This window comes from Lates calcarifer, linkage group LG6 (assembly GCF_001640805.2).
Source record: "Lates calcarifer isolate ASB-BC8 linkage group LG6, TLL_Latcal_v3, whole genome shotgun sequence".
NCBI classification, from domain to species: Eukaryota; Metazoa; Chordata; class Actinopteri; family Centropomidae; genus Lates; species Lates calcarifer.
In genome coordinates, this window is record NC_066838.1 from 10,140,021 (window position 1) to 10,166,796 (window position 26,776).

At 39.4% G+C, this 26,776-nt stretch overlaps 1 protein-coding gene across 6 annotated transcripts in view; it reads right to left on the reverse strand.

The window, feature by feature from the left end:
• The window catches only part of kazna (kazrin, periplakin interacting protein a), a 167,018-nt gene that overhangs the window by 133,482 nt on the left and 6,760 nt on the right, over positions 1 to 26,776 (reverse strand). For all 6 annotated transcript variants that reach the window (XR_007813384.1, XM_018688963.2, XM_018688964.2 and 3 more), the window contains exon 2: positions 10,881 to 11,038. Coding sequence is in view for 5 of the 6 variants with exons in the window: in XM_018688963.2 (XP_018544479.1) it covers positions 10,881 to 11,038 (158 nt within the window). In the remaining variant the exon portion in view is untranslated. The remainder of the gene's footprint in view (positions 1 to 10,880; positions 11,039 to 26,776) is intronic.

A 26,776-nucleotide genomic window follows, 5' to 3' on the forward strand; every position in this document is an offset into this window, starting at 1 on the left:
TTCTCATAAGCCTAGTCATCCTGATAGCAGAATACAAGGGGTGCTGTTAAAAAAGTGCAGTGCAGTGTAATTTGATTGTTACTCATTCTTGTACATCTTAAAGCACTCCTTTACTTTATTTTTGATGTCTAAGTCCCTAAAGATAAAAGACTTATTTTCTGTGTGGTCCTGAGTGCCTTCGACAAAAGCTCACTAGGTGTTTCGAAAGACAGGTTGCATTGTAGAAGAACTCAATCTCCCCAGTAATGAAAAATAAATTGAAATTAATTTAGGACAATTATAACTCAGAGTCCAAGTGTTGCACTGGGTATTCTTATCTCAAGGCTTCCACAACATCCAATAAGCTTTTCCCACAGCTGCGCTACACAGATAAATTCTTCAAAACTCTTGAAATGGAGAGGGCTGGCCTCAATTCATGCTTGAACACAACACGTTAATGATTCCAAAGATAATACAACCCTTAATTATTTTTCCATTATGAACCACTGAAAAAGTGATTATTCGAAAACTAAACACTGCTGAGCCGTGTATTGTCAAGTTTGCTCTCTACTTATTGATTCGTTTAAACCTTATTCAAGAGAGAATAATCCCGAGTGATGACAGGACTTTGATGACAGCACCAGTGCTTTTCAAATCATGGATTAGACCAGTATGAATTGTTCTATTTGTCATCTCCTGCTGACTCGCCTAACAATATATGTTGTCGGCAACGCGACACCACTCCCCCATCCCCTTCACCACATACTTCAAAAATGTTTTATCAATGTTTTTTATCATCTTTGAATCAGCACAGTCCAAAGTCACTGTTTTTTGTTTTTTTTTCATCAAGACCCACCTGGAATGAGCAGCTTCAGGCTAAACAGTTTCCATTGTGTTTAAATGAAAGTCCTGAAACATTTGATATGAGAGGAAATCTATTTGTTCATGAACCCAACATCAGAAGGCCAACCACGGTAGCAGATCTGGCAAAAGCAAGGAGAGTTCATCACAAACTTATTGATTCTTCTTTGTCTAAGCTGAAATGTGATCACACACTTTTTCAGCGGTTCCTACAGTAACTGCACTAGTCAGTTACCCATCTGCAGCAAAGTGTCACCACCTCTTTTTTAGCCTGCTAAACAGACTAACTTGAAGGTCACCAAATCACTACACATAATGTCATATTACTAAACATGTTAAGAAATCCATGAGGGCAATATAGTCTAATGACACTAAAACTAGGTCTTAAAAGTTCCTGAATTTGACTAGAAAGTCACTATGTTGGCAACACTGATCGCCAGCAACATTGAATAAAAGCTGAATTGAGTTTTAAGACATAAGACAAATATATAGTATGAGGCGGAAGGAGTAGGTAAATGCTGGTGTTCTAAAGACAACTGGAAGTTATTTGTTCTATTTTGTGTCACATTTAACCCACTTATCAACACGGTCAGCAGCTAAAGCAGCAGCTCACACAATTCAAAGAGGCAAATCAGGTCCTTATTGGTCGACTGCCACAATTTAAGTCAAAATTTGTACCCCTTCTCAGAGTCAGACCTCAGACCTCAGTCAAATCTGAACACACAGACACGACAGGCATATTTTTAGTTTCAACGTGACTTACGCTTTCCAGGGGTATTGTTATCTTGTGAATAAATATGCTTAGAAATCATAGAAACCACTGCAAATGGGAAATGCTAATAGCTCATTTAGCATACTATTGGATAAATTGTCAGCTGTCTAAATTTTGTCTGAGGCCAGGCAGACAGAGTCAGACCTCGAAGACTCCTGCAATGTCACAATATTACGACCATGTTTCCTACCCTCAAAAAGTCTTTATCCACAAACAGGTATTGCAAAAGCGTAGTGGGTTGTCTTGTAATAAGCATCACCTAATATTCAGGCCAATAAAGTGTACTATGTGAAACATGACTCCCACTGTGCAGGAGCAAGAAAAGAGCTCAGAGCTATTGTAATGAGCTATCTCAGTCATAAAGCAGAATTCAAAGTTTATGACGGCACCTGCTCTACACTCTACACCACCTCCTGCCGTCATTAGCTTGATTTACTTTCAAAAGTCTTGTAACCTTGATACGAGCTGCTGTTACCAAGGATACTGCGCCGCACTTGACAGTTAGGTACAAAGTCAAAGTTAATTTTGGGTGGCACAAAGACAAGGATATAGTCGGAACAGTCATTTGTGGGGCAGTTCACTTGTTGCTGCTTACAGAAATGGAGACAGTGCTGACTCCATATGCATGTTTTCACATTTAGACCAATGCTTTCTCAGTTTTCAAACACCTGAGGGTCATGAGTTTACCTCCACTAAACAGTGTAGCTATGAGCACAGCACACATCTGCGTCAAATGGCAGCTCAATATAGCTCTGAAACCCCTTTTCAAAATTGAGGGCAAAGCCTTTGATCTTGGGAGATAGCTGGTTCTGCAATGTAATATGAAGGAAACTAACACAAGGAGGAAACTGGGAGCAAAACGACAGAGCAAGAGGGACTAACATATAAACAAGCTTTGGCTGTTGCCTCTATGCCTATATCTCCTGTTTATACCATCAAAAGAATTGTCTGATGGCCCGTTTCCATGGTAACATACTGCCTTATGTGTACATATGTACACACAAACACAAACATTAGACAACAGTCCCCTCAACTGTGGTTTCCACTTAGACTGCATCAACAGATAAGCAAGTTAGATCAGGAGAACATTGTGTCTGATTTGCCTCAGCCATGAGACAGACAGTCCTCCACATGAAGGGGGAGATCACGTAGCCATTGTGAACATCAGGTTACCAACCGAATCATCCTGTAATTTTTTTTAGTTTGTAATCTTCTAAGCTAAACCATGACATACCGTGATGGGCTCCTGGTTAGCTGGCACAAGGTAAAGAACCTTCAATAAATAAAGAAAATAAAATCAATTATGCAATGCCAGAGCATACACAACATATGCCTGAGATAAAGGTTTCATTCTCCGATGACAAGCCAAAACGAAGCTGATGAAAAGCTGCATTACAAAAACACAGATTCAAATATGAACATGGCTGACAGTGCCTGTCAGACAGGCCAGGTTGCTTAGCAACCTAGCTATGACTTGGCCAGTTATGCAAATATTTCTATTCAACACCCAAAAGCATAAGTTATTGACTTGATTGAATTTCCCTTGAGTGCCATATTCTGGATCATTAGCCACAACAATAAATTACATTGTCAGACAGTCTGAGTCCTAAGGTCTAAAGGCTTGATCCGTACCAAATGCATTCATAGCCTAGAAGAGGTACAGAGGATGTGTCTGAGAATGGTGTTGATGAATCTTTACTTAAAGGTAAAGGTTTCTATGGTATATTGATTTTAAACAAGGTAATTTAGGATCCATGTAGTATCTAGCATCGTAGTAGATCAACTAAATCTGGTTATTAGCTGTAGTCATTATGATGCCCTTTCATCTGTAACAATTTACTACCTGATGTAGACTCTATATCTCTTTGCAGTCAATCCCACATGGGGTTTACAACCATTCAGCGTAGCCAGATCAAGCTGAAACAGCCTTCTCATTCAATACCAAAATCAAACACAACTGATTTTAGGAACCAATAAGGCCATTTCCCTGGGGAGGAACCCACAAGTCGGGCGTTTCAAGCCGCTGCCTAATCTACAATCTAAAAACATTTTGTTCTGGGTTAAATGTCTTTACTTAGCTGTTTGCTCGAATCTGACCTCAAGCTTGCATTTCACCTTGAAGGATGCACATTTATCTTCCCCTATCCCTGGAGACCAGAAAGGACGGTTAGTCATTGCTCCAGCTTTGTTCAGAGACCAGCTTGAAGGGCCAGTAGTCACAGAACCTCTGAGGTATTGCATTCTGGATCAATGCAGACTATTAACCATGTTGTGTTGCTATTCCCATAGCTAATGTTTTTGCCAGAGCCAGACCTTGACCTCTGATGGAAAGGGTTAAGGCTTGTGGAGAGTAGGGCAGAGAGTGGGGAAGATGGGAAGTGCGAGGTCTGTTAAAAAGGTTTGCACAATCATCATCTCTCTCCTGTAGTCTGTTAAGCGCACCTCCAAAATCAATAGACTAGTCATTTTCAGTTTTCGTTGCAGAGAGCAAGCTTGAAACACACCATTATTTTTATTCTATGTAATGGGCCTTTAGATGTAAGGTGAGTAAAATGATTCCCTGTGGACTGTGATTTCCTGTTTTAGCATTTCAAGGATGTTAGCACAACACCATGGACAAACACACCAATAAATACCCAAAACATGACTCATTGCTACACTGCTAGCTAGGAAAACATTCCCATCATCCACAAGATGAAATGTTGTAACTCTTTATTTGTTAAAGTTAGGAATTAGGGAATTGCAGCCAAGACATGTACTTAGCAAGACAAGTCTACTCTCTAACTTTTCTTGTTGTTCATCAGCTGACTTATGTGTTGATACAGTATATTGGTGATAAGCTAATACCAGCAAATATACTGTATCACCCCTGCCTACTCAACAGACAGTCTCTACTGTATATTTGTGTACCTTTAGTACAGTACGTGCACTGTGTCTAACTCTCTACAGTGTATACTGTGTGAATAGACTGTAAACTGATGATAGTGGCTGATGTATGGTTCCAACTATGAAATATTAAGTTTTTAAGAAATTCTGTATGACCCTAAAAAAACTGTAATGATGTATTTTGAGTAATCTCCTATGCATTTCTACAACAAATGCTTTTTACAACAGTGTGCAACTTCCCACACTGATTATCACACTTTGAGTAAATAATACAGTATCTTTCATTATTTTATTTCCTACTGACTCACAACGATTCCCATACCATTACTGTTTCAAAATGACAGAAACCTCTTTTCTCTGGAGGGAACATTCAGAACTGTATTCTTATAATGAAATGTTTTTCAATTTATTCTTTACAAGATAAGCTATCATTTCCAATCTGCTCAACATACAAGTCCACCAGCTAGAAGAGTAATGTCACGCACCTCATACCGACAATTCGGTTTCTGTGTGGCCCGAAAAAAGTCTGATTGCAAGGAGCAGATAAAGAGTAGAAGACATTTTACATATTACTTCTGTAAGTATCCAGTGAATGAACCAGACATCCCTGGGCATTTCATTAAGTGCAGCCCTCTTGACTGTAGCAGCATTAAGAATGACAAGACTTTGACCTTGCCTGTATAAGTATCCTGATGGCAAATAACATTCACCCAGATCAGTCAATTATGACTTTGAGGAAATAGCAGAAATAAGAATAAAATTAATTGAAAATATGAAAATGACAGAGACTTCTAAACAAATGACCTCAAGTTCAAGTTTGTTGCCTTTGATATGAAAGAATAATTTTCAAATTCAAACACTGAAGCCAAGAACTTGGGTGAGCTAATTCTAGTATTTTGAAAATATGGCTTGATGTTTTGATGGCACAGTGAAATCCAGGGAACTCTCCAGCTCCCTCGAACAGTAGATGAAGACAAAACCCCCTTTGAAGCAAATTACCCAATTTCCATTCTCATTTGTCACACTCCGGGATTGAGCTGGGCCACAATAAACCCTCACCATAGTAGGCAGCATATCAAGCAGGCCCTCATTTGAGAAGCTCCTATTAGACAGGCATAGTGGAGTCAGAGGAAGGGTTGAGAGGGCAGATGGGCCCAAGGTGATGTATTATGCATGGGTAAAAACCATGCTCTGGAGGGCCAGCTGAGGCCCCAGTCGGAGAGGGACAGACTGACCCAGCCAGACCCATCACACACTCATTCCTTCTACAACACCTCCCCCCAGTCCTCAGAGACTGTGGGCAGCCTGCACTCTTCCATGACCCTGGGCACAGGTCCAGCACTACAGGCGAATATATGTGGAAGTCAGTCCTTTGTGTTGAAATATTGATTAGGTAACTTCCAGGATAGACATGGATAGGTTAGGTATCCAATCTACAGTTAATGTAGACGGGTGAATTATTACAAGCACTAAACTCAACACTAACATTTTATCAATTTACGAAGTTGATACAGCAAACATTAGAAAGCAATCACTTATTTACGCATCCAGAAGACATGAAGCAACATTGGCATTCACTTGGAGTCTTTTTTCTGTCTACCCAATGAAAGTGAGCCCAATATTCTCCTCCTTTTAACTCAGTTTTGGCCTCCACCAAGTCCAGACGATATGCATACAAATGTATGCATAACCTCCACAAATTACAGGGTTTTCTCTACCATTAAAAGACTTAAGCACAGCACCTGGGTGTTTTTGCACAGTGCCTATGGTGAATGGAAAACCATGCTGAGAATTCTATATCCATCTGGAGACAAAGGACACTGCATTGGCCAATATGTTTTGGCCAATATGTTTTTCTGAACACAAGGTTTTGAAAAATTTAGTCATCTTATATTTGAGGTCAATTACTTTTTATTAACATCAGATACTCTTTTTGAAGTACACATGTAGAGAGAGTACATATGTAACTATGGTCTTTGACAGAGTGCTGCATTATTGGTTGCTTCCATGTTGCTAGGCTAGCGAGTGAAGTCCATCTGTAGTGAGTCTTTCAGAGTTAGTCATCCTTAAAAGTGTTTTGTTAACCAGGAGTTTCTGAAGGCTGGTGTAATGTGTTTTGCCTCTACAGATTGAAATAAAAAAAATTGTATAGCATCTACATCAACTGAGAAAGTGACTTGCCTACAGACGATAACGCTAAAACTGAAAAGACCATAAACTACTTACTAAATGCATTCTGGAAGCTTTTGGAGTGGTCCTCACAGTCCTCTTACTTGATCATCATTGAAAATCTGTAGGTAGATCTTAAACATGCTGAATCATGCAAAACAGCCAAAAAAAATCTTATAACATGAAGTGGAAGTGATCTGCCAGGAAGAGTGTGTTTCAAGAAAAGCATTTGCAAGCTGTGATGTCGGCCAAGGGGTACTGTGCTATGCTATGTACTGTTGCATACAATGGGTTCACTAGCTTGTTTCTAACTTTGCCTGCCTGCAGTACACAGGTAGCATGCAATGGGTTTATCAGAGGGGTTTTTTGCTGACAACAGTTGCTCCCTAGAAATAAGACTGATGAGATCAGTGATACTGAACTAAAACAGTAAAAATACCAGCAAAAGAAGCAAAACATTAAACTGAAAGCTGCAAAAAAATGTCAGCGGAGCTCGAGGGAAATACAGCATTGGCTAAGGAGTCTCTGCAGCTTAATCATTAAAATACACAGTCATTCGACCTATTGTTAACACGAAAACACGGACTGATGAAGCTTTAAGTTAAAATTATCATTATCATTATTTCCAAACAACACAGATTTTTTTTTTTTATCAACATAGCACTGTGTCTGTGGCACTGAGGAATCTACAGTACTTTAAGATAAAACAGCCATACAATATTGATTCCCTCAGAATAGCCGGCAATGCTAGCAATATTGATCTGCTCTGGGTTCAATACATGTCACAAAGGGCTAAAATTGCTGGCTTTTTGTAGAAATCTCATCACATTAAACATTTATTAGATGTGCTTGTATATTCATAGTTTTTAGCTCTAAAATGTAACTTTGTTATTGTGAAAAAAAGAACACTATGTGTATGTGTCTGCTTTGCTTTTTGTGTGAGAGTGACAGACGTGTGTGCAGCTCTCCACTGATGATTAGAGCAGAGTGGAGGTCAGAGGGAGTCAGATAGATCTTATTTATCAGTGTCTCCACTCAGTCACTGTCAAAGTCACCTTTACTGGCCTCCAAACTGCATCCACGTCTCCCTGTACCCAACCCCCCAACCCCCACCCCTCTCCACCGATGAGTGACAGGTGAGCTAATGTAGTCACAGTCGGGTACGGCACGGGGAAGCGAAGTTAGAGGGAGGGTCGGTGACAAAAGCTCTGCAGCCAATCTCCTCCCAGCTTGACTGCAGGATACACACCAGATGGGCCTTTGGAGGAAAAAGAAGGTCTACACGAAACAGCTCTGCAGTTAGCTGTCTCTTGCAGGGCAACAGTAGTGGTCTGTTAAAATGACCATGTTCTAATGATACTGATATTCATGATACTGTAGCTGAGAGAGATGAAGGAGAGATTTGATAAACAAAATTTCAGAGGCGTTGGTGGTTAAGCTACTCATTAAGTGAGTAAGTTTCTCATGTAGTGTGGTTTCAGTCACTGCAGAGCTGCAGAGGAAGTTGAACCAATCAACTAAAAAAAAGTCTACAAATCAAAAACTAAATTAAGTATCAGTCATCCATGTGTCCTTGAAGGCTTGGAGACCACATTTTAAGGTCTGTGACATTTCCAGCCTTTTCCACGATCATCAAAACCACCAAGTAAGTTCTTATTCATCTTATGATGTATGCTTATAATGTATTCTGATCTTATACATACTACAGATCAGACATGACCAATTAAAAGTTTCAGTCAATGCATAAATTACAAATCATTTTGGGTTTGTGTTCGGCAAGTTTATATTGCATGGAGCTTTGAGTTCTGAGGAAATGAAAATGGACAGCAGCTCTTACTGAAAGACACCTGCTTCATGACATTTTACTTGTGCTATGACTAAAATGAAAAGAACAATGTTCAAAAGAGCGCTGACAGAATGACAAGCACCTGACTTCAAGTAAATTAACAAGATAGTCTGCTGTGTTGTTGAAAGAAAGATGGCTACCTGTCTTGGGAGAATGAGAGATAAAGCGATAAAGTGAAAAAAATGAAAAGAGAAAGGTGCATTCAATGTCAGTCATCATTCGCTCACTAGTCCCCACATGTCTCCTGTCCTGGCATTTAAGTTTGTTTTCCTTGGGCTCTAAGCATTAAACATGCTTTTTAGGGTCAAGAAAAAAAGAAAATCAGACAAATATGCTAAGTAGATGCACACTGTTTGGATCTGTGTGGTAACCATAATAAGGTAACTGCTTCTGTATAAATGCTGACTCTAAAAAATGGCCCAGAAACAGAGGCAACCACCAACATTTAAAGTTAAAGAGACCATGCTGAAGATTAGAGTTCATGACCATTTTAATTCAACATCTGTTATGCTGCAGCTCATGCAGTAAAGTTTCTCAGCACAAATTAATTTGGACTTGTGTGAGAGAATACAAATGACACTGTAATAAATTAACACTGCGAGCGTATGCATATGAAATCACAAACAGCTCAATCACACTCTTGACATTGCCACTTCAGCTGGCTGCATCCTCCCTCCACTAATTGGAGCTTGAAGGAATCTGGCCTCTCATCTCCTCCTCTTTCTCCTCTTTCCTCACAAAGGTTACATGAAATCGTCAGCAGGAGCATGAGCAAAGCAAGAAGGGAAAACTGAGAGTGAGAGTGAGTGAGTGAGAGAGTGAGAGAGAGAGAGAGAGAGAAAGAGAGAGAGAGAGAGAGAAGAGAGAGAGAGAGAGAGAGAGTGAGTGAGTGAGTGAGTGAGAGAGAGAGAGAGAGAGAGAGAGAGAGAGAGAGAGAGAGAGAATATGTGTACAAGAGAGGCTGCCAATTATGTCACGTCCCCATCGTCTTTATTTGACGCAACAATAATGGTTGAGCAAAGTCATTTGTTAACAAAAGGTGCCACGTTAGCAGTCCACAAACATCAGTCCTCAAACATTCTCACAGCTGCTTACTTGGGTGATTGATGCTCTAGAAAATTCAGTTTTGAGGACACTGGGGTCATCGCTGAATAAGAGGACTTGAAGGAAGATTCAGTCAAAGGAGCGGGTCGGGGGATGTGGTAGCAAGAGGAAATAAATTAAGTAGAATATTTCCTAACACTATGTTCTGTTCAGTAGATCTGTCATTGCTCTGTGGGAATTTAAGTGGCAATTGACTCTGATGGAGGAAATGTAACCTTGTTGTTGTACCCCTATTACACACAGTCAATATTTTCATTTCATCTGATGCCCTTTGCTGGAGCAGCTCAGAAATAGCATTCTGTATCTTCACAAACAATTTGTGCTGGTGCAAAATGAAGCATGAAGTGTACTCCCACACTAGAAGTCTGCCAGGTATCGGCTAGGTCTTTCTCTGTTGTGATTTCACAAATTTGTGTGTCATTTCTGACCTTTGTTCTCTGAGATGACATTATCCATAAATTTATAAGGTGGATTAAATGTGTCTTGTCTAACAGCAATCCTGAATAATCTCACTACATTGCACATAGGTCTGCAATGAATGATCAGTTTCAAACTAATTATGATTATCCCTCAAGTATTTTTTTTATCACCCAATTCATTATTTAGTCCATGAAATGTCAGAAAATAGTACAAAATAAATGCCCATCTCAACTTACCAACCCCCAAGTTGAAGTTCACTTGTTTTGACAAGCCAAAGTGCAAAACCCAAAAACACAGAATTTACAGTGTTATGAACCAAAGAGACGCAGCAAATCTTCACATTTGAGAAGCTGGAAGAAGCAACTGACAGGAATGATTAATCAACTACCTAAACTGCTGTTGATTCATTTAACTGATTAATCAATAGACTTAATGTTTTAGTGCCAATTTCACATATATATTGTATTAATGCATTCAGATTGCTTGGTCATCTGGACTAAAATCTACTTCAGAAATCTTTTTTAACACTATAAATATAAGTGCCATGACCGTACCATAGTGTGGCACAGCAAGATTAATTGGAAATATGTGGTGCTAAAAGGCAGTGACTTCATCCAGGATGTGATAGAGAGCTAAAATAAAAGCTTCCATGAATTGCAATTGGTCAGCAGTTCACCACCATCTCTGATTGCAAATGCATTAATTCTGGAGGAAATTCACTGTTATAAAACCTGGTGTGACCAGCCTGTAATACTACCTGAGTTCTCAAGTGGAGTCACTCTTCGCCTGGTCCCACCTGCCTTCTTATGAGCTCATAAATGTACTCATGCTGTTTCTTGTTACCTGAGCATCCACGAGGAGGTGCCTCATCAGGGTCATGGACTTCTGCAGGGTCTCCTTCTCAGGGGGAGGAAAGGCAGGCTCCTCCTGCTCAAGAGACTTGGGTCCAGTCACCATGAAGTTTGCAATCTGGTCATTCAGGCTGTTCAGAGACTGCACAGCTAGAGGGAGACACAAAAATAAGACAACCATAAATAGGCTGTGAGCTTGCAGAGCATTTGGTCGATTTCAATTCTGACTCAGTGATTAAAAGTATCAGTCATTAGTCTGGCAAATCTGAATAAATCTGCACAGAGAATGCCCCTGATCATTCAGAAAATGGTATTATAAAAGGAAATAAAAAAGTAAAAATTATAGGTTTTTAGAGGCAATCCCTACAGAGTGCAGGCAGGCTTAAGTAGATCATAAACTGTTCAGCACCAGGGCGCCATTACACACACAATATTTCTTCTTCCTTTCCTCTTACTAAGCAGGAACAACTTCGATAACACAGTGGAAGAACTTGGTTTCCAACTGTCACACTGTCACAGACTTTCTCTGTCAACGCCCTCTCTGGTCCAGAATGTTCCATGTCGGCCTGTGAGCCATCCTGTTTTTGTTTCCCTGTTCTTGCCCTTGTGTGTCCTGGGCCAACCTCTCCTTTCAGGTTTCCTCTCCAGCTAGGCTCCCACATTAAAAATTAGCCAGCCCCACCATATTTCCTCCCTCTCTCTCTCTCACACACACACACACACACACACACACACACACACACACACACACACACACACACACACACACACACACAGACTTCCTCAACCCTCTTCCATTTACCATTAATCCCCCTTAGTCTTTGAAAGGTCACCACAACTATTTCCGAGGCCACCCACATGGTGGAAATGTTGAGATAAATGAAAAGGTTGAAAAAAAGCAATTTCCATATTTTTGCGCCTTTTTAGCATAAGTATCTTTTGTATGTTTCATGAGCTTCTGCACTAACCCCTAATGCCTCATTATCCATCTTTCCAAAAACCTCGAAGTTACAGCTTTGTCAGTTAAAAAAGGGAGGGAGGGTGGCAGTGATCAAGGACTGACCTTCTGTCCAGAGGTCATCTGATACAGACTTTGAGCCATTAAATCTCTTGTGTTCTGCTGAAATAATGCACTGGCACATTTCTGCCAAATAAAGAAATCCAACCTGTTAAATCCATACAGAGTATGGTGATTTTAGGCCAAGAATCTGGATAGGGTCTTTTCAGGATGCAAATATAAAGCCTCTTTCACACACAAAAGCCCACGCAAAAAAAAAGAGAGAGCATAGATTAATGTGTTACATAACCAAAAAATTCTTTCACCGTTGCTGACATTTCCAAGCAAACAAGCTTTCAGTAGGAAATTTGACAAGTCGGCACTGAAGGCGGCAGAGATAAGAAGGGAACGATGGGGCTGAGGAGGAAGACAGTGTCCCCTCGAGGTGAGAGTCGAGCAAAACGTCAGATGTTTGATTACGTGAGTGGGCTGGTGGTCGCCTAAGTTCACAGACACCGCGGCCAGTTGAGCTCCCTAAACGCTGTCATAACACGAGTAGATGGACTACAGCAAGCTTCTAAGTGAATCTGTTCTTTCCCAATTTTCAGTTTATATTTAATTGTGTTTGATCTGAGAGCAAAAGCCATATTCTGTCTGCCTACTAATATATATATATATATATATATATATATATATATATATATATATATATATATATATATATATATATATTATCATTGAAATGGAAACCACACAGGAGCAGATATGTATAAAGCCTTTTCACTCCTGCATTTTTTGGCAGATGTGAGTTCAGATGCTTACTCTTAGTGCCCTCTCCTGGGCAAACAATGATCATGCAGGCGCCTGAAAATCAAAATTTTCCAGTTCACATCCTGAAAACGCAGAACTGAACAGGCTTTAATTGTGTGAGTCAGCACACCTTTGAGATATACAAGAGATAATCTGATGCCAAACGCACAGAGTACGAGAGCAATGTCAAGATGTAGATTTGGCTATGGTTAAGCTATGTAGGGCAAGCAGATAAAATTGGTGGATCACTATTGAGTAATTCTCTTGTCACTGGTTCAGCTATAGACACTATAAATGACCTGTTAGAAACTTTGTGGTAAATATAATGGTGTGAATAACAACTGCACATGGGTACATCTGTGAAACCTAATGCAATCCAATACAACAGTTCTGCCATAAATTCTACCTTTGCAAAGATAAAAATTGCATTTTGATCAACACAGAGATAGATATTCATTCAACTATGTTTATTGTTGAGGTTGTGCTCTGAGTTGCCTGTTTATTAGCTGCACCTAAGTAAAAACTAAAATGAATGCAATCAATAACAATCCTGCAGTGAATCCTTCATAGAGGTTGCAATGTTCAGTTTAAAGGTGCTGACACTACATAGCCGTTAGCATTAACAGCTGCTTACTTACCAAGAGGTTAAGCCATTGCCGTGTTTACCAGACAAGATAGAATACTCCCCATGGGCATCATTACAGTAAGAAAACAGCAGTTAATACAAATGTAATGAAAGCAAAAACATACATATAGCAACTTTAAGCGGCCATTGAGAATAGCCTATGTCACAAATTGAAACATAACTCATCAGAGAAATAATCTATTAATTCATTAGGCTTCACATATGATGAAGACCTTTTAAAACTAACACAGCAGATTAGACTATCTGCCACTGCAGTGTAAACATCATTGATAAAATTAAAATTCATATCTATTGATCATTTAAGTTACTTCATACACTATGCACTGAATCAATATGGATATTTTTGCTGCAGTATGGTGGGTCTCTCTCTCTCTCTCTCTCTCTCACACACACACACACAGTAACCTTTACCCTGGAACATCAAACATCAATTGCCCAGGGGTCAATACTACAATCATTAAGCCTTTGAAGCAACAAGGTGTAACCAAATGGTTTGGAAGCCTCATACATCATTTCACATTACATAGACTACTTTAATGAGGCACACAACCAGTGTTTTTCTTAAAAGGTGTTTCCTTCATGTGTATCTACAAAAATCAATTGAGGATCTACACATATACACACTGTCATCCTACATGTTGCAACAATAGACCAAACAGCTGTAATTACTGAATAGAGATTCCATCATACCTTAGATTACATAACTCATCTGTACCAATAGAAGCAGGTGCCTTGGTGGCTATAAAGACTGATATTAGCCATGAACAGCATTTGCACAAAATCTGTGACTTTGAATCATATCATGTGTTAGCAAAGTACCTGAATATACATCATCACAGTGACAGACGGGGTAATGCAGTGACATTGCTGCTAAGGATAAAAATGCAAAATACACAAAACTACAGGGATTGTCATTCTGCGCCTCATGTGAACACTGGAATAGATTTTACCTGCAGGTTGCCTTCAGCAAATCTGAAAAGTGATGAAAGGGAGACAGAGGTATGTAGGTGGGAAGGAAAAAGAAAGATAAGATTGCAGTAGTTAGGTCACAATGGATGCAAAGAAAATAAAATTGTCATCCTGGCTTCGCCCTCGTACCTCTCCTGTCGCTTTTCCTCTTTCTGCCACCCCCCCTTTCTATTCGTGTCTCGTCAGCATAGGCAAATCTCAAAGCACCTTACATGTCCTCCTATAGAGCAGGAACAGCACAACAAATGAGGAGGAGAGACCACAGCAGTACCCCATCAGGCCTTCATCTGTTCAGGAGGGAGAACTGTGTGTACCAGGGGAAATAAGATCACTGCTGCTGAAAAATGTTTGAAAGAATATATGCAGCAAACCTAACAGGATAAGGTGCAGTAGTCAGGCTAAAGTCAAGATAAAAGGGGCTTATTTCACGGGAACTGTTTGCAGCACACATGAAATCTTGGAGAAATGTTGAGAAATATGGAGAGTGATGAGGCAAAATCCATTTCTGGGGTAGTTCTGATGTCAGACTTGCATTAGCTGCTATGCACTGAGCAGGACAAGGTCATTCTCAGCCAAGTTCTTAATTTTGGTGTGAAGTTTTGCAAAACTTTACTTAACATTGCACATACCATGAACAGAGTATGTGAAAATAGTGTAGCTTTGTAGAAAAAAGATTTAAAAAAATATTTATTCCCTGTGTTACAAAGCAGTGTATATTTCAGTTGAAATTGTAAATAACATTATCGTATATTTCTAATTCTAATATATTCTCTCAAGTAGCTCTCTGACATTACTTCACCTACTTGTAAGGTGAATGGGGAAGGACAGTCTTATCAGTATCAAAAGTATCAAAGCTTCACTAATACATCTTAAACCATCATTTTCATTTCAAAGCTTTGATACGTCTTCACTCTCTGGCAGTCTAAAGTTAGTAGCAATGATAAATAGGCTTGGTGATATAGGGTTGCTATTAGGGCTGGGTATTGGATCTCACTGCCAGCCAAAAAGTGTTCATCAGTGCGCCATCACTGTCAAGCATCGCTGTAAGAAGAAAAAGAAAAACACTGAATGCTTAGTCAATTCTTATTTCTATTAAGTTTCATCAGATATTTTCCCATTTAAATCATAATGTTGGTATTTGAAACTGTATTTTTTAAGGTCAAGTTCCTTTATAGGGATGTTTTTGAGTATTTTGGCATATTTTGTTATAAAGTAAAAAGGATATTCATGTAAAAACCATAAAACAAACAATACTTGTTCTGATACAAAAAATCTTCACAATACCCATGAAAACTTATTGGATCAGTAAAACAATGTATAGTTTCACTTGTCCTGTGATTGATTATTAATTAGTTGGATCCAAGCAGGCTCGTTCTCTTTCTCTGTGAAGTCCTTGGAGACATTCTTGGTTTGAAAGGACGTATAAATAAATTAAGTTGAAGTTCATTCCCTCAGCAGTCAGCAGAGAGAGTGGGCAATAATTTCACAAGCTGACAGCCAGTTTGACAGAAAACTCATAACTTTTATTCATAGACTGCATGGGTCTCTTTTTGATTTTTCACACGTTTCAACTCAATGAGAACTTGCTCACTGTTTTCTGCCACAGACACATCAAACAAAAAGAAGTGGCCTGCTGCTTTTCTAAAATCTGATTTCCCATTCAGGTTTGCGTCAAAGTATCTAGTAGCCTCATAATGGGAGAGAGTTTAAGCCAGGGAGAACTCCTTTTTGTGTTCATATGGGTGAAACTAATTGCTCTGGTGCTTAACTAGAAGCCTGGCATGTGGTTTAATGTGGGCACAATTAAGAAGAGTTTAAAAAGATACACCTCTTAAACATCTGGCAGCTGGAACAGATGGGATGTAAGAGCTATAAAGATAAAACTAATGAAATTCTATACTCAAGTATGTGTAAGATCATCAATGGTATCATTAACATCAACATCATAAAGTTATTTTAGGCAGAGGCAACTCTTGTTAAGCTCTGACAAACAGGCGGATATGCTCAGGACTGAAAGGGTAAACAGTCCCAGGTGAAATACTGACTAACGTCATATCTGGTCAACATGGAGTTGTTCATAAACTTAAACATAACTGAATATTTAACAGCATAGAGTTTACCTCATTGAATGCATCACACAGAAACATTTCCACGGGGTAAATGATCTGGTTTAAAAGTACTGCTATACAATACTGCCCCCTAATGATACAAATAAAACACCACAGTATTGGCCGACTAATATTAATGCCTGTGAACCAAAATAGTTTTAAGTTGTTTACAGCACTCCCATTGAATTAAACCACACTGTGAATTGACTCAGCGAGTGAGAAACAGGTTTCACCTCATAAAGGATGAGAACAAGCAAGACAATCTTTAAATGAATGTCAAGTCTGAGTCTGTCTGTTAGTGTAAATCTTCAGAATACCCATGAAAAGTATATGACCTGATAGGAATGTGATGTTTACATGCAGTTATGTCTCACAAGGGAAACTTCACTGCCCTACTTTCAGCATATTATATCAGTGATCTTATTACTGCTCGACACCTGATGTGCATGCAGATGAAGATGGAGTGTTTTCAGAAGTGGCTCTGTGGGTTTAGAGAGTCGAGGTTTGTGGGAGGTATGAAGGTGGGCCATCGAAAGGAACCAAATACCTTCACAGCAAACACTGAAAAATCAGTTGTTTCTAAAGGTCATACATGACTCAAAATGAAGGAAAAACTACATATTTTAGCCACACCACACTCACAGTGAAGCAAAACCGATCACATGACCATGAACTACTCAGGGTTTCTCCCATTCCTTTCCTAACAAGGTTTTTTGTTCAGGTTTTCCGTACCCAAAATTATCATCTGACCAATCACATGATTAACAGACCATGAAGCCCTGGGAGATACGCTTGTAATTTTGTGCTATTTTAACAAACTTGACCTGACTTATTACACTCACATTAATTCGACTAGACCACCTGACAGAAAAGTTACTGTCTATAATACTACAACCTATGAAGAATACAAAGGCAAATATACTCTTGTGGCTGTATGTGACTAAAATGAAGAAGGTGAATAGATCAACATCAATTTTGATAAATGATAATTATATATATCGATTTATCGTCAGAGACAAGAAGAACAAGGAATCCTGCAGTAGATGGTCTGACCCCCACAGTGCCCTGATCTCAACATCACAGAGTCAGTCTGAGATTACATGAAGAGACAGAAGACACTGAGACAGCCTGAATCCACAGAGAAACTGAGGCAACTGGAACAAACTACCTAAGTACAGATATACTGTGGGGAACTAGAGATGTTTTAAAGGCAAAGGGGGAGGGGGTCACAGGAAATACTGATCTGATTTAGGTTTTTAATGAGCTGAAATGATTAGTTGATTTGTCAAGTGAGATTAATGATTCATTAGTGATTAATGATTCATCATTTCAGTTATGTTTCAAGCAAAAATGCCAGGCTGGCATTGGTACATCCTCTAAAATGTGAGGATTTGATGCTTTTCTCTGGATTATTTAACAGTTAATCCTAACCAGTAATAATGATAATAATTATTAGTTGCAGCACTAATATCAAGCAAATACTCAAAATATTTGCTGGTTCCAGCTTCTCAAAGGTAAGGAACTTCCGCTTTTCTCCACTTTAATATCACTGGGTTTTGGACTGATGGCTGGAGATTTTATTGGACTAACTGATTCCTCTGTCGTTTAATTAAAAAAATCAATTATAAGGAAAATAATCATCATCCTCATCAGTAATATTTAAGTAATATTCTGCATGCTCACATAAAAAAGGCACAGGAGAGAAATTTATTGTTCATGAATAAACCGCAGGTCATGGACGCACCATAAGCAGGTTGCGCATATGCTCGCACATTATGCATGTACACAGTGGGGAAGAGTCATCCAACTTCCCACCTACTGTCCCCACACAAGATTTGCATGCTGGCAATAAGGAGACAGAGATGGTGCAAACAATGAGGAACACACGTCATTTGTTCGGTGGAGCCAAACCCTGGGGGGTTCTGTAGCTGTGAAGCAGAGAGCAGCGAGCAGAACTCTCATCTCTGCAGAGCTCATTAAACTCCACTAATCGTATCTGTTACTGCTGTAATGGACGGAACAAAGGGAGAGGAGAAGAAATGGGATGTGGTTTCCTGGAGGTGGTTAGCTGTGCACTTAAAATGTATGTGTGTGTGTGTGTGTGTGTGTGTGTGTGTGTGTGTTTGCCCATGATAGAAAAATCCAGCTCTGGCTCACCATATCTGCCTATTTCTCCCTCCAGCAGAGAATGCAGCCCCCTTGATTTTTCGCCTCCATTTCTGCTGAGCTTTACATGACTGAAGCTCTCTTCTTCTCCCTGCCCTCATTCTTGTGTTTTTCTGCTGCAGTTGTAACAACATCCTCAAATGCTGAATGGATTACAGACCAGCTTGAGCTTGTATTCTATTCCAGCATGAAAGAGAGAGAGAATAATAAAAACAATATCTGATGTCTGGGCACAAAGGGACATAACAGCTGCACCATAATTGGACTAATGTTGTTTGTGCATTTACTTTATCGTCTAATAATTCAGCCTCATAAACATTGCCGGCTCATAAACAGGGCTCAGGGCTCTTAAGTTAAAAGGAAAAGTCTTGTGTCTAATGCTTTGTAGTCTCTGGTTGATTTTGATTTCGGTCACAGCCAACACAAAGCTCTGTACAAACAGGAAGGATTCAATAGACAGGCCCCTCTGCCAAAGAGTACATGACATTAAACTGTTATGTCAACTCTGTCTGCCTTTTATGCCTTTAGAACATGAAGTGATCGTCTTTTCACAGATACTGGGTGGTCTGACTGTGTGCCGTTCTCAGCACATCTCTAAACTATAAGATCTGTCTTTGTAAATACTGTCAAAGTGTGGATCTAGGCCAAGTATCTAGAGGCTGATGAATCTTTGTCTGTGTTTGGTATAAAAACAGATTTTCATTTGTTTGTTGAATCTGCCCAGATATGATGATTAAAATGTGCATCCCAGGATAAACACCTCCGACTTAAGTTCAAAGTTGAACTTCTGAGCACTCCACTGGAGTCTCACGTCCATGAGGCAGAATTTTTTTTAAAGCGGCACTCTTTATTTTCTCTGCGGCGCCATGTGAATTTTAAAGACTAAACTGCTCTTGCTGTGAAATGATTTCAAATGCTCTCTAACAGGATTATGCACTTTCTCTGAACTTAGAGACACACAGTTAATGACTAATGCTGAGTGCATTAGTAAAAACATTATGGCAAATGAAAGCACGGTCTGACTAGAGAAACTGGTCATAATATCCTTGTGTTCTCAGATAAAAAGGACCAACCACCTACACCCACACATCACGGTGCCGCTCCTCTCTATCCCTCTTGATGCATGAAATTTTAATATTCTTGAAAGTGTTTTGATGGCAAAGGTGTTGGTCAGTGAAAATGATGCTGTGAATAGGAAGCATGGCAGTCTGTAATGTGAGTAGACATATCTGGTGTACCGCAGCTTCTCCAACTACACTAGAGAAGTCTGCATACTGGCACCAGGAGAGAGAGGGAGTTGGGGAGGGGGGGCATGAATCACACTTGACAAGACCATTTCCTTTCACTGTCATCCCTGCTGATTTGGCTGTGGGGGCTGGAAGCTGCTGCCAAAACATAAACAAGAGGGATTACATGTATAATGACAGTCCTCTGTCAGGGTTTAATGTTTAAGTTAAAAGTGAATGTTGCATTTCATCAGGGAACAGCCATTTAATGAAACGACTTCTGTGGACCTGTGTCTAATTAAAGGAGATTTAAATGGTTTCAGAGCACTAACAACTCAAGGATATGCTCATTAAGCTGCTGTGTTACATTGTTATTTCTTGCACAGTTACCTACAAAGACATGATCAAGAAATAAGATGATCTAGTGATGACCAGGAAAGCATTTTTCAGCATTAAAGGGTAGGTTCACCCAAATGACAAAACAGACTTTTTACTTTTAGTTTTATCTAGTGGTATGCCAGTGGTTGGGTTTTGGTTTTACTTATCCAGTGTCCATGAGCATTGGAAAGACTTCTCTGTGTGGAGTTTGCATGTTCTCCCTGTGCCTGCGTGGGTTCTCTCTGGGTACTCCACCTTCCTCCCACAGTCCAAAAACAGGTTAGATTAACTGGTGACTCTAAATTGCCTGTAGGTGTGAATGTGAGTGTGAATGGTTGTTTGTCTGTATATGTTGGCCCTGCGATAGACTGGTGATCCGTACAGGGTTTACCGTGCCTCTCGCCCACTGTTAGCTGGGATAGGCTCCAGCCTCCCCGCAACCCTTAACGAATAAGCAGTACAGATAATGGATGGATGGATATCTTTGGCTTTTCTCTAACGTGATTTCTTGTTACTCTAGAGCTGCAACAATTAGTCCATTAATTAATTAGATGATTAATTATAGTGTTTTAAATTACACCATAATTATAGTAATTACAATGTTTCCTCTATTGGTTTTTGGGGTGCAATGCTGAAATTTGAAATTTGAAACTGTTCAAAGCTTTTTATAAGTAAAAATACCTAAAGTTGTTTCTGGTTCAATTTCTTCAAACTAATCTTTATATCAACAAAGAAAATAATCAGAAGATTGATCAATTTAAAAAGCAGCTGTTAGCTGCAGCCTGCTATTTCTTAGCTGCAGACATATATCAATATCCATTTATCGGAGACAAACTAAAAATGGCTGACAACATGTTCATGTCCGTGTAATGGCCGGGCTCTAGCGGGGAGTAAATTTTCAGTAGAAAACAGTTCCAATGATAACTACCCACAGTGAGGGTTGTGTATTACTCAGAGTGACAGGGACAATGATTCTGGAAAAACATGTTGCTGTTTAATATTTTAAATGTAGTTTTTCAGAACTGTGAGCACCACAGATGAAATTCTATTAATCTCCACTGTACTGGGGTCACCGCAGAAGTCTCAGAGAGAAATCTCAGAACACTGACAATAACACCAAAACTATTTGCCTGGTTAGATAGCAACTGAGAAGACATCTTTTTAATACATAATTGTGATGAACTGACCCTTTAAGTTTTCCATATGTCTGTTTGAGACATTTCAAATATGTCAAGTTTGGTTTCTTCTGGATATTGTTGCAAAACTTGGAGTTAAGCCAACACTAACTACTTTACTGTTCAGAGTTGACCAATCTTTGGGGTCAGTTCAGTCTAACAGCTCTGTGAGGTTTTGTAGCCTGCTGTGCTGTGCCATCCTAACACCTCAGCTAGAGTGAGATTACTCCCTTAGGCAGTGGGGCTTCTGATAATTACAGTGGAAGGTGAGATTTTAAGCCTCTACACACATCCGGAGGATGAAACATACTCCTCTAACCTCGACTGATGAAACAGTACAACATTTTTATCATCTCTTTCTCTGATAACCTGCACCTGACACATGATAAATACTATTCAATTGAGTATTCAGCTTTTAATTAATGGTTAACATTTGATTAGAACATAATTTTAATATCCATAATGTACAGCAATATATCTGTGGAAAGAAAAAATGTGTTTGTGGTCATCATACTGACCAAGCATCTTCATTCTTTCATTAGCCTTTTAGTACACTTGGTGAGGCATTATGTTTTCTGTCTAGTGGTTGCCCATGTGCAATAAAAGCAATGTTTATTTGGTCATTTGTGCTGACATCTATAGACTTCCTTTCTCTCCCATTATTTTTTTCAAGCTAAAGTAAGTAAGTGTTGGCAGTTTCTAGGGGACGGTATGTGTCACTGAGGACCAAAAAGGAGAACTTTGTGTTCTACCAAAATATTGTGTGTTATGCCTATTGAATGCACAGCAGGAGTTAAAATCTCTGCAGCCACTGGCCTCCATAACGGCTTCATCATTCATTTCCCAACACACTGCTATAAGCCAAGGGCTGCATTATGCTTCTTTCTTTATCTACTGTGGTGAGTTCAACATTTTAACATCATTTTTTAGAGCAGCCATTTTAATTTGTGATGCAATTTAATCTCAAAGACAGTTGAGGATGAGGTGGAACAGCTAATATTATCTGTTAATGTGATATCTAGTGACAGTGTAAGTTGAGTGGAAAAAGCAAGACAAACAAATGACAGTGTTAAAGACTCCAAAAAACACAGCTCTCCACATCAATTTGTTGGTTTCAGTAGCTAAAATTGTTGCAAATTGTTTCAACAACAACAGTATATAAGAAGAAAAGTACTATGATGTTCATCCATCCATTATCTACGCCACTTATCCACCACAGACTATGGGCAATTTAGAGTCACCAGTTAACCTGACCTACGTGTCTTTGGACTGTGGGAGGAAGCCGCAGTGCACGGAGGAAACCCCCGCAGGCACAGGAAAGCCATGGGCAAACCAGAGTGTGAATCAGGAACCTTCTTACTGTGTGAGTGTGATAATGTTCCAAATAGAATAGTAGAGGTCAGCTAACTATCACTATAGACATGAACAGATTATGATACAGTGGGCCCCAAGGCCCTAAACTCCTGCAAGACCCTCACACTGAAAGAGACACAAAATGGCCATGAGCCACAAAGCTGTGTGGTTCATGGTCATTTTGTGTTTTTGAAAAGGTTTTGCATCTCTCTGTACCTGTTTTACATCTCTTGGTGGTTATATTGTGCCTAGTTGTGCTTTTGTGTCTCTTTCTGGACAATTAGCATCTCTTGGTTGATGTTTTGCATCCCCCTTTAGAGATTTTTCATCTTTTGTGTCTCTTTGTGGTCATTTTGCATTTCATTTCAGTTATTTTGTGACAGGGATATTTTGCAGGTGAAGACAAGGGGTCCCCAACCCTCTTGGTGTGTGCCCGGTAGGTTCATTCAAGAATCCATCCATAGCTGTAGACTGCTACTACTGCTAATACTGAAATTAATGTGACAGCTACTTAGTGCGTTTGGATGTTTTCTTGAATAATTATTACCAGAAGTGAACTACAAAAGTTTCTACCTCATGTTCTCAGTCACAGCAGGCGCTATTGCTTTACGTCAAAAGTGCAACACTTGTCCTATAATCCTGTATGTGTTTGGGATTAAAGTCTAAGCTTTTATCACTCATCAGCGATCTCTCATCTCACAGAGGAAAGCTTGGCGGAGATGAATTGTCTAGATGGGAGAGCACGGACGCCTGAAGTGAGGATTTAGAAGCAGGAAAGTGAAGGATTAGAGACTAGGATTGACGTGATTGGCAGAGGAATCACATGCTGCTGCTGACGCATCATCCACCTGCCGCTGCAGATAAATGCAGCCGACAGAAAAAACAACAGGGGAAAGAAAACACGTGTCTTCTGAATACCAGAGAATATGAAACACGCTGTGAAACAATCACAATTGCAAACATAATCAACTTTTGGTGATTAGTGAGGATTAGAGTTGCCTTGCAGAAAACCAACGAGGGAAACTGTTTGTCCCTAAAATACAGCGTGACTCTCAGTGATCACTCAAATGGAGTCAAACTGACGCTTTGTCATTTTTAATTCTGAATCCCTCAATTGTACTGTAAGCAGGACCGGATGTAAAACTCCCCCATGCACTCTGTGCCTTCAGACTTCCCCTTATACTTATTGGAAAATCTGTGGCAGTCAATGTAAAATGTGTGATAACAGAAATTTAATTTGAACTTTTTCAGAAGCAGTTAGAAGCTCTAGATTGAATTTCCTTAATTTTAACAGCACTGCAATGATTAGTCACTGATAGAATATTAATTGGCAACTATTTTGTTAGTTACTTTTTTAAGTAAAATGTCCAAAACTCTCTTGTTTAAGCCTCTTAAATGTGAAAATTTGATGCTTTTCCCTGTCTAAACATTGTAGTTAATTAAACAGCTTTAGCTGCTTGACTGTTGCCTGTACAAAACAACACATTTGATTATATAAACTTGGGCTCTAGGAAATTGTGGTGGGCATTTTTAACTGTTTTCTGATGTGACATAGAATGAATGATAAATCAATTACTGAAAACAATAATAAGCAGATTAATTGGTTATAAATAAAATAATCATTCTATGCAGCTCTAAATTACATCTGTAAAATTAGACATCAGTTTTTCAGAGCAGATGTTTTGACACATCATAATAGGAACTCCACAGGTGTCATTATTACTACAATTAACTCTTCCTATAATTACATTCCCTGTTATTAGTTACACCTGTGCTTTTCCTGCTGTAACCAATCAAAATGTCTACTGTTCCACACCTACTTTCTTATTGTTTCTAAGTATTAGTTGAAACACTGAATATCACCATTTAACATTAATAAATCCACATACCATGACATCTAGTTTGCATAAATGTTTAAAAGTAAGCAGATATTGAGGTAAATCTTATATAATTTAATCAGTGGAAATGTATATTTAAAAAAGTACAACAAAGCTGATGAAGTACAACTATGTTTTATGGGTCACAGTCAGTGGCTGAAAAGAAGAGGCAACAGTTGAATGCCTCTGCTGCCTGGCTACTGGCTAACATCCAGCCCTGTCAGCTTGTGGCTGGCCTGTGGTGCTGCTGTGCACCACTGTTAGCTGATATGATAATCGCAGAACCACTGAGAGCTGACTGATAGTTTGCACACCAGTTTCCTTCTTATGCCAACTAAAATCAAGTCAGAACGCTGCAGTGAGTTTCTGCGTGCACTGTTTATGTTGGATTCTGTTGCCAACACCTGTGCAGTTATAGTGGCAATGTCATCCTCAAAAACCAGACAACTGGAAGACTTGCATGCAATCAGTGCTTAAATTACATTTATTAAAATAAATGTCATCCAAAATCTTTCAGAGAAGACCCTGGTTTTCACTCAGCTCCTTTTAGCTGTTTATCAGTGTGTTTGATATCAGTCTAATTCAAACGTGCCCTCTGGATTTCTAATACTACTAAATACTATATTTCTCTACAAATGCAGGCCTGCTTAATTAATTAAAGACCTTACACCAAAAAGCAATACAATAAAAATCTGTGGGTGAGTACAAGTAAGTACAAGTACTTTATCACACAATAGTAGGAAATGGGAATTGTTACATTTTTCCAGAAACTTACACTGCTTTCACACACATCTCTAATTGAAGACAGACTCACTCACTCACTCACTCACTCACTCTCTCTCTCTCTCTCTCTCTCTCACACACACACACACACAGAGAGAGAGAGAGAGAGAGAGAGAGAGAGAGAGTGAGAGAGAGAGAGAGAGAGAGAAATTCGAACTCCAACATCTCTACTGTCCTCTCCATCTCTGCAGTATACATCGACCAGAGTACAGCAGAGAACCCCAAAACCTCTATACTGGTAGCCTATGTGAAATTCATGCTGTTTGCCAGCAAAAGCATAAACAACTGGTGTAAAACTGCAGGGTTGCATTCAGTCAAGAGCTTCGCTTAAAAGCACCTGTACGCATTAATCCAGGATTTAATCACTAAAATTAAATCAGCTGTGGGGGGAAATCAAAGGCTCTGTGCGCACCTGTGAAAAACTCATACGTCTGTTTATAATAAATCACAATATAATGTTGTGTTCTACATCTGAATGTATCAGTCTGTCACCACTAACAAAACTGAATTACACTAAGTGGCAATCATTCGCTTAGCAATTAGCAAAATGTTGATCACTGAGCTCCACAAACTGTTGCACTTAATTAAAGCATTCACAAACGTTAGTGTCAACACTGAGCAGAAAAGCAGGTTGTCTTACCTTAAAGCAGATGTTTGTTCTTTGCTCTCCTCTGTGCCACTGAGCAGACTTATTGTAACTCCCATTAAAACTTCATTTCGTTATTGTTAGGTCGTTCGTAAGGCCACAAAACTAAGCTTACAAAACAGGTGCTCACCAACTGGAGCGGATGCAGGTCCGTTTATTCCTAGACCTTGCAGAGCTAGCACGTGAAAAGTAAACTAATTTCTCTTGCTGCATCACTGTTTTCATATCAGACTGTTCAAACTCTCTGTTTCCAACACCTGCGCTGTGTTATCAAAAGGAAACGCTGCAAACATTTTTTAAAGAACTCTTTCTTCGACAAAAAGTAGTCCCCGTACTTCCTGGCGCTAGAAGGGTTAGTTTGCGTCAAACAAATTTCCCCCCCAGGTGCACCGGTGCACCACCACGTTCATCCGCCAGGTTGTCCTCAAAATGTCTGCCTTCATCACCTGTCCTGTGTTATAGCAGGACCAAGCCTCTCAGTAATCTCGGTAAAAACAAGTATATATACAACATACATTGTGCTTTTTGTTCTCTGCCCACATCCTTTTCTTACAGGTTTTTGGATTATCCAAAACGCATAAAAATTAGCTAATATTCAGTTGCTTTGGATAGCAATATAATACAATACTGTATTGCTTTTATACATTTATCAGGTAGGAATAACCTACTGTCACATAACTCAGGCCCAAAGGTAGCAAATAACATTACTGCACTCGTGTACAGTAGATGAATATGCCTGACAACACCAAGTGCT